This window comes from Piliocolobus tephrosceles, chromosome 4 (assembly GCF_002776525.5).
Source record: "Piliocolobus tephrosceles isolate RC106 chromosome 4, ASM277652v3, whole genome shotgun sequence".
NCBI classification, from domain to species: Eukaryota; Metazoa; Chordata; class Mammalia; order Primates; family Cercopithecidae; genus Piliocolobus; species Piliocolobus tephrosceles.
Window position 1 is genome coordinate 149,688,568 of NC_045437.1, and position 8,650 is coordinate 149,697,217.

The 8,650-nt window shown below is 38.9% G+C and overlaps 1 protein-coding gene across 1 annotated transcript; it reads right to left on the bottom strand.

The window, feature by feature from the left end:
• Positions 1 to 1,370: 1,370 nt before the first annotated feature.
• On the bottom strand, positions 1,371 to 5,161 carry PCDHB4 (protocadherin beta 4). The gene has a single exon (XM_023193027.3). It carries the CDS (start codon positions 4,984 to 4,986, stop codon positions 2,599 to 2,601), a length of 2,388 nt encoding a protein of 795 aa, XP_023048795.2. The 5' UTR covers positions 4,987 to 5,161; the 3' UTR covers positions 1,371 to 2,598.
• Between the last annotated feature and the right edge of the window lie 3,489 nt (positions 5,162 to 8,650).

Below are 8,650 nucleotides of genomic sequence, written 5' to 3' on the forward strand. Positions count from 1 at the left end.
TCAAACTCCTGGCCTCAAGCGATCCTCCCCACTTGGCCTCCCAAACTGTTGGAATTACAGGCATGAGCCACCATACCCAGCCAAGGAGAGGGGATTCTAAATTGAGATGGGCTACATTGCCTTCAGAATTTCTGTCTCCAAAACAGCGTGTGTTAAATTCATTATATGCTGTGCTTAAAAATAACAATAGCAGAGGAACTGTAAAAGATGCATATATAATAGATTAATTTCAGAAAATACCTGTTGGAATGGGTGTTATTATCAAGATTCTTGGCCTCCATTCTCTAATTTTATTCTGTGACAAGAGAACTGGCCTATTTTCATAAGGTACGCATGTTGTGAAAGTTATTTGGATCATGTTTACAACTAAATTCTAATAATTGAATTTTTAAATGTTGATCTATACTATACCAAAATCTGGTAGTAGCCCCTAGGTGGTAAGGAATAATTCATGCTTTATGAATACATCCAAGGATGGTGTGGGTTTGGGGTGTTTATTTGAACAGTCTCATTTGGGTGATTATATAAATTGGACTCACCCTGCATAAACAACAACAAAAAAAGATTTCGGACTTTCATCATAGTTGGTGAAAACTTCAACCAGATTTCTTACTTGTCATAAATAAAAGCTATTTCATTCCTTTTTTTTTTTTTTTTTTTTTTTTTTTGAGACAGAGTCTCACTCTGTCGCCCAGGCTGGAGTGCAGTGGTACGATCTCTGTGGCTGGAGGTGCGGCTCACCACAACCTCCACCTCCTGGGTTCAAGGAATTCTTCTGCTTCAGTCACTCCTCTAGCTGGGATTACAGGTGTGCACCACCACACCCAGCTAATTTTTGTGTTTTTTTTAGAGACGGGGTTTTGCCATTTTGCCCAGGCTGGTCTTGAACTCCTGGCCTCAGGCGATCCCCCTGCCTCCCAAACTGCTGGGATTATAGGCATGAGCCACCATGCCCGGCCTCAAAGCTATTTCATTTAAATAGGTAATAATAAATGGAAGGAGACATTAAAGTTGGCTACCACATTTATGTCTTATATATTTGTATGTTATATTCTATTCTCACTTTTATCTCTTCTTCACTTTGATTTTTAAATTGAATAAACGCTAAAAAAAGTTTCAAGAATAACTTGGTCAATTTTCCTTTTTATTTCATTACATGTTTAGAAAAAAAGAGTAATTCAAGGAAAAGTGCAAGTAATTTAACTCCAGTAGGATGATACTTGAGATTTAAAAATAAATGTTAGATTATAAAGCAAGTTCTTCAATTGCTCATATTCTGCCAAAAGTAAAATAAAGGTGTCCTATAGTTATATCCATGCAACTTTACCTGGTTTACTGGACTTACTGATCACAGCGTAAAACAATTATAATTCAGATAAAGTTATTACTGTTCCAGTCTATACAAGGACAAAATAATACTTATTTCATGCAATGCAACTTTGGCATAATGGAGAAGTTAAATCAATTCAAAATAACTGAAGTTTACATTAAAGAACAAACAAAAATAATTAAGCATTTAAAAATTATTTTTGTAAAGACTGTCCATATCTGCAAAGTAATGTACAGTGAAAAACCTGAAATCAACTGATTACCAGATTTAAACAGAATAGCCAAGGTGCAGAAGAAATTTCCTGATTCTTTTGAAAGATGGGGAGAAGCTGTAGGAAAACCAAAAAATATATACATATTAAAGTATACTTGGATTTCTATTTATAGGGAGTAAAAGGGAGCACAAGGAGACCTATGATGCTCTCAAGAGTCTTGATTTTGGGGAGAAATTTGGGGCTTATTTCAGATTCTAAGTTTTTTTTTTTAAGATGATATCAGGCCGTGATTTAACAGTTTTATTTATTGAAAGGTTATGGCAAATTATATGAGATTTTTCTCTTTAATAATTATTTATAAATAAGTTATTTTTACAAAATTTAATATTAGCATTTATGGATCATTACAATGTGCTAGGTAAGTAGCAACCAAATAAACAAAATAATCACTAGACGTATGGTGGTCACGAGAAGAAAAGGACCACAATTTTAGTGTGTTACTAATGTAATGAAGTGCATGTTTATATACAGTTTGTGAAAACCGAGTATACTAAATTTTATACTCATGGCTATTAAGAGGGCTTAGCCTAGTATAGCCAACCAGGAAGGACAAGGTAATTATAAAGTTAAATACAAAAATTTCAAACACTCTTGCCTTGCAAACATTAAGTTACATGGTAAAGACAGGCACAACAAATATTGAGAAATTCAAGAGTTCATATATTCACTTAAATGTTCCATTAAAAAGATGTTAATTTAAGGATTTCACTAAAATATAATTTATTTTTATCCTAATTAATTTATGGTTACAGAAAGATTAACCACCAATAGATCAAATATAGAGAAAACCCATGCTCAATATCCAGTATAACTAAAAATGTTAATTGCAATTAATAGCAATAAAAAAGGGACAAATTTAGCTCTATCAGGGACATGCGTAGATTTGAAATTGTGGTATGAATATTTAGATAAGTAGACAATTTTTTAAAATAAAGGCATTGCAATGGGAAGTTTGACAAAACTAATAAACGGTTCACTAAACTAAATACAACACTTAACTGAATACAAAGCTATTCCTGAAGTTGGGGTTTTCCTTAACTTCCCTCCCGGTGTCCTGAACCAAGAGATTAGGAAATATTGGCTTCAGGAACTTGAACTCACCAGTCCCAGAGTCTCCTGTCAGACACACCTCGTACTGGTAGCTCTGGGACAGGGTCTCGGTGCCGCTCACGCCCACCTGATGCCCTGGAAAGGGGCCCTCGGGCACCAAGCAGCGACCCACCGAGGCCACCCTGCTCCTCCTGCACAGCCGCACCGCCACGAACAGGAGCACCGACAAGAGGAACAGCGACGACACCGAGGCCAACGCCACCACCAGGTAGATGGTGAGCGAGTCGTCCTGGGCCTGGGCTGGGGCCGCCTCCGGGAGTGGTAGGTAGGGCTGGGAGAAGCCGTCCACCAGGAGCACGTGCAGCGTGGCAGTGGCAGAGCGCGGAGGCTCGCCATTGTCCTTGACCAGCACCACCAGCCTGTGTTTGGCCGCGTCGCGGTCGCTCAGCAGTCTTGCGGTGCGCACCTCGCCATTGTGCGCCCACACGCCAAACAGCCCGGGCTCAGTGGCCTTGAGCAGCTGGTACGACAGCCAGGCGTTCTGGCCCGAGTCGCCGTCCACCGCCACTACCTTGGTCACCAGGTAGCCGGGCTCGGCCGCCCGGGGCACCAGCTCGGTGCAGGGCGCGGAGCCGTTCTGTAGCGGGTGCAATAGGAAGGGCGAGTTGTCGTTGGCGTCCAGCACCAGCACGCGCACCAGCGCCTCGCTGCTCAGCGCCGGGGAGCCTCGGTCTGTGGCGCCCACGCGGAACTCGAACGCCTGCAGGGCCTCGTAGTCCAGCGACCTGAGGGCGAACAGGTGGCCGTTGTCCGCGTTGATGGAGACCAAGGAGGCGAGGGGCAGGTGCGGGTCCTGGGGCGGCAGCAGCAAGTATGTGACTTGGGCGTTGATACCTGAGTCTCTGTCTGTGGCGCTGACGCTGCCGATGTGCAGGGCGGGGCTGTTGTTCTCGCGGACAAACAGGGTATAGGAGGTTTGGGTGAAGGTGGGGGCGTTGTCATTGACGTCGGAGACCTGCACGGTTATGCTCTGCTGGGTTTTCAGCCTGGGTGTCCCCAGATCAGTGACGGTAATGGTGATGTTGTACTCGGCTCTGGTCTCTCTGTCCAGTGGTCTCTCTGTTACCAGGGTGTAAAAATTCTTCAAAGTTGGTTTTAGAACAAACGGCAGATAATCTGGAATGGAGCAAATCGTCTTTCCATTTTCTCCGGAATCTCTATCTCGAATTCGGAAGATAGAGACTACCGTCTCAGGAGCATTTTCTGGGATGGAGCTGGTGAGTGAAGATATGATAAGTTCTGGAGGATTGTCATTCACATCCACCACTTCTATGACTACAGTGCCTTTCCCAGAAAGGCCTCCTCCATCTGTGGCCTCAATTTCTACATGGTAAGATTTAATTTTTTCGAAATCCAATTTTTTTTTCAGTAGTATTTCTCCCGTGACTTCATTTATTGAGAAAGTTTGTCTAATTTCATCTGATGCTTGGAATAAGCCATAAGAAACACTCCCGAAGTTTCCAGCATCTACATCTCTAGCTAAGACCCTAACAATTGGAGAGTCTAGAGGGCTGTTTTCCAGGACCTGCACCCCATATGGAGTGTGCACAAACTCAGGAGCATTGTCATTGATGTCCATGATCAGGATTCGAACCATGACAGTGCCAGACCTAGGTGGAGACCCACCATCCAGCGCCACGAGGGTTAAGCTGAACTCAGGTTGCTCCTCTCGATCCAGTGGTTTGTCCTGCACCAAATCTGGGTATTTCTTGCCCTCACTATGATTTCGAGTGAGAATGTGAAAATGAGAATTGGGGCTGATTGTGTATTTTTGGAGACCATTGCTGCCCACATCCAAATCCTCAGCTATTAGCAACGGAAATAGAGTCCCCGGCTGGCTATTTTCTGGTATTTTCAAGAGCACTTCCCTTTCAGGGAATACTGGAGAGTGATCATTTATGTCCTGGATCAATAATTCTCCTTGAAAAAATTGCACAGGCATTTCCAAGAACACTTGGAAATGCAGTACACACGGTTCAATAGGACCACAGAGCTCTTCCCGGTCTAGTTTCTCCCTCAGAAGCAAATCTCCAGTCTGATGATCCAGCTGCAAACGCTGCTTGTCATCGTCAGACACCACCCCGGCTGACCGGGCGGCCAGTTCCCCAATTCCCAGGCCCAGATCCTTGGTCAGATGAGCTACAAAGGAGCGGCTCTCTGTTTCCTCCAACACAGAATAACGAATAGGCTCGAGGCGAACCTGAGACAAGAACACCATCACAATAAAGGCCAACACTTGCCTGTTTGGATGAATTCTCCCTAGCTGCTTCATGTTGGAGTCCAGGTCCTTATATCCAATCCCTTCAGCAACCACAACAAGACTTTAGATATTCAATTCTAAAATCTTGCTTGGAGGAATTGTCACACAGTTGCTTTTAATATTAAATTTGTTTAGTAAATCGCTGCCCCAAGCCGTTGATAAACCTGCACTGCTTGCAACGCTTCTTCCGTGTGTTTTTTATCGCGTCTAAGCGACACAAAAGAATACGCGAGCTTTTTAGGGCTCTTTATTCACAACTTAGCCTGCAGCGCCACCCTGCGTCTTGACTGAGAAATTAACAACTTCAAGACAGCGTATTTGGGAAGTTTTCAAATGAAAGCCATTTTTAACTGTACAGAATTTTTACAAACTTTGTTATTACATTAAACTGCATAATTTAAAAGGTTATTTCATTACAGTGCATGAACCAGAATAATCATGAGCACAAATCAAGAAGATATCTCAGTCTCCCCACACCCTTATCAGTGAAACTTCAAAGAACTCCATTTCTTTACATAATCCAACCACAGGAGACAAATTTTTATACACTTCCAATTCAATTCATAATAGTTACATGTGTTCTTTTTAAGAATGTGAGAAATTTGTGATGATGCAAAAGTTATGTTCTCTATACATGGTCTAAAGGGGGACTACTTTGAAATGATAGGTTCTATTTTCCTACTTTAACGTGCAAATAGTAATACAGGTGAATAAACAGGTATCTTGTTTTGTATCAAGTAATTTACGATGTGAACCTACACTGAACCTAGGAGTAAGGCAAATAGTATTAGAATCACAGAATCTTATAACTAAAAAGGAAATAAAAAAAAAGGAAACTGAAACTGAAGCTCAGAGGTGACAGGACTTGATTATTCTACATGACTATTATGAGGATAATGTCAAGACAAAAGTGAGTAACAGTCACAGAATTTTGTGAAGATAAAGGTTTTAAGCTGAACTTATTTAGTGAGATAGATGTAATCTAAATTTTATAATGAGTTTGCCTGTTACCACACTCACCTTTTGTATCCCAGATATCTTATTCCTTGACCAGCTAATTTTGGGGGAAACAAGAAGCACTGATTTAAAATATTTTATTCTGTGACCAAAGGGTGACTTATGCTGTCTCTACTCAGATATGGTGAAGCAAAGAGACGTGTGTACAAAATGGATCCCACCACAGCACGCAGCTACTGTGATTACTCTCAAACAATAAGAAAGAATGGTACCACTGAGACACAGTTAACCAATTTATTGGTTGCAATTAATATATTGAATGGAGCACCACTTATCTTGCCACATATAAGATTTTCTCCCCTTAAATATCTTGTTATTTTATTTAATTATCCAACTCATATAATGATAATTTATAACTCATGTTAAATGAATTATTTTTAGAGCATGAAATCTGAGATTTCAGATTCTGATAGTGATAGAAAGTATTAGTAAAAATTATTTTTGAAGGATATATGGATTTTATTTAGTAAATACCGGTTGAATTAATAAATTAATCCACTCAAATGATGTTTTTATCTATATAAGTAGATTATTGTCAGATCATATATTCAGCCATGAACGTGTCTGAAATTGAATACAGAATTTTGAGAATATAATACATGCTAAGCATTATATAACTCAATTTACTTTGATTATATTTCTATTAATTACTATAAGGGATATATCAATGGCGGTAATAATATTAACATCTTAGAATTTTCTTTCACATTTAAAGTAAATCAGAAAAGATACACTATGCATCACCATTAAATGAAAAACAATAAAAATACACACTGAAAAGAATAAAAAGAAAGAATACTATTTTAGACATAACTGGAAAACAAATCTCCTGGGCAAACCAAAGAGAAAATTGTTTCTAATATAGTAACCAGGTTTTAGTTAGATTCAATTTAATGCACTCAGGACAAAATTCAAACCATATTTTGTTTACTTATTCCTACCTGTTGACATAGAGTAAGAATTGGGTCTTTTCAGTTCCTTTTGCAATCCAAAAGTAAATGAAATCTCAATAACATTAACATATATGTCCACTATACACCAGATATTATTCTAAGCATTTTACATATTGACTCATTTTATCAACCCAACAACCTTATGAGGTGGGCAGTCTTATGAGCCACATTTTTAAAGATTAAGAATTATGGCACACAGAGTTTAAATAACCTGTCCAAAGTCACACAGCATGTGAAATGGCAGAGCCAAGATTTAAACTGTTACCATGTGACTCCAGAAACCATTCTTTTATATGCCTAAGTAGAGCTGGAGAGGTGAACAACTTTTTAGATAATTTAGATCCCAACTTCAGCCTTGTCTTCGGTACATGGTTATCATAAGTGAAATATATTTATATTCAAGTTTTCAATTATTATTAGAAGCTTAAAAATTATTTGTCTCCCTTTAGAGACAGTTAGTTACCAGTAGAGAGAGATGTTTATACAACTTACACATTGGAAGGAAAACTAATACTCAACATTTTTGTTGCAATCATTAATCAGGTGAAAAAATTAAGAGTGACATAATGAATTACTTATAGCCTTAAATATTGGAAAAAAATGTATAGAACTTTTGGAAAGTTGTTTAGGTTCTGATAAAGAGTTTAAAGTTACAATCAAGAAGGGTGGCCTAGAAGAATGGCCTAGCATATTATGCCATAGTTTATTTCCCTAAACTGCCATATTTATGAGAAAAGAAAGATCTATTATACCTGAATGGAGGATAAGCTAATTATGTAAGATAAGCTAATGATATAAAGAATGAGCACCTGAAAACTATTTTGTCCCAGTCAGAAAAGCTGTATTATCCATTCAGAAGGATTCATATGACTATTTACGTAATTGGTTGCCAGATCTGAAGCATGATATTTAATTTTTTTCATTTTAAATATACAAAGAAAGATAAAAGAGAGGGACACACAGGAAACTAGTTGCTTTCTAGTAAAATATAGGCAAGAACCTTATCACTGAAAAAAGATAAAAACCATTTTAAAGAAATTTTAGGCTGGGCATGGCAGCTCATGCCTGTAAATGCCAGCACTTTTGGAGGACAAGCAGGAGGATCACTTGAGCTCAGGAGTTTGAGACCAGCCTGAGCAACACAGCAAGATCTTGTCTCTCCAAAAAAAAAAAAAAAAAAAATTATCCAGAGGTGGTGGCACGTACTGGTAGTCCCAGCTACTTGGGAAGCTGAGGTGGGAGGATTGCTTGAGCCTGGGAGATTGAGGCTTCAGTGAGCCATGATTGTGCCACTGCACTCCAGCCTGGGTGACAGAGTGAGACTCTGTCTCAAAAAAATAAAACCAAAAGCTACTAAAATAAATAAATGAGTTCAGCAAGGCTGCAGGATACAAGATCACTATGCGGAAATCAATTGTATTTCTATACAGTAGCATTGAACAAACCAAAAATGAGATCAAGAAAACAATTCAATTTATAATAGATATCATCAAAAGGAATAAAATGCTTAGGAATAAACTTAACAAAAGAAGTAGGAGAACTGAACACTGAACACTGCAAAACATCATTGAAAGAAATTAAAGAAGATCGAAGTAAATGAAAAGTGTTCATAGATTGGAAGACTTAAGATTGTTAAAATATTAGTAGCTTCTAAATTGCTCTACAGATTTATTGCAATCCCTATCAAAATTTCAGTTGGCTTTTTT

Excerpts from the sequence above, each read along its gene's own strand:
- PCDHB4 (XM_023193027.3), bottom strand. The coding sequence starts at position 4,986 with ATGAAGCAGCTAGGGAGAATTCATCCAAACAGGCAAGTGTTGGCCTTT.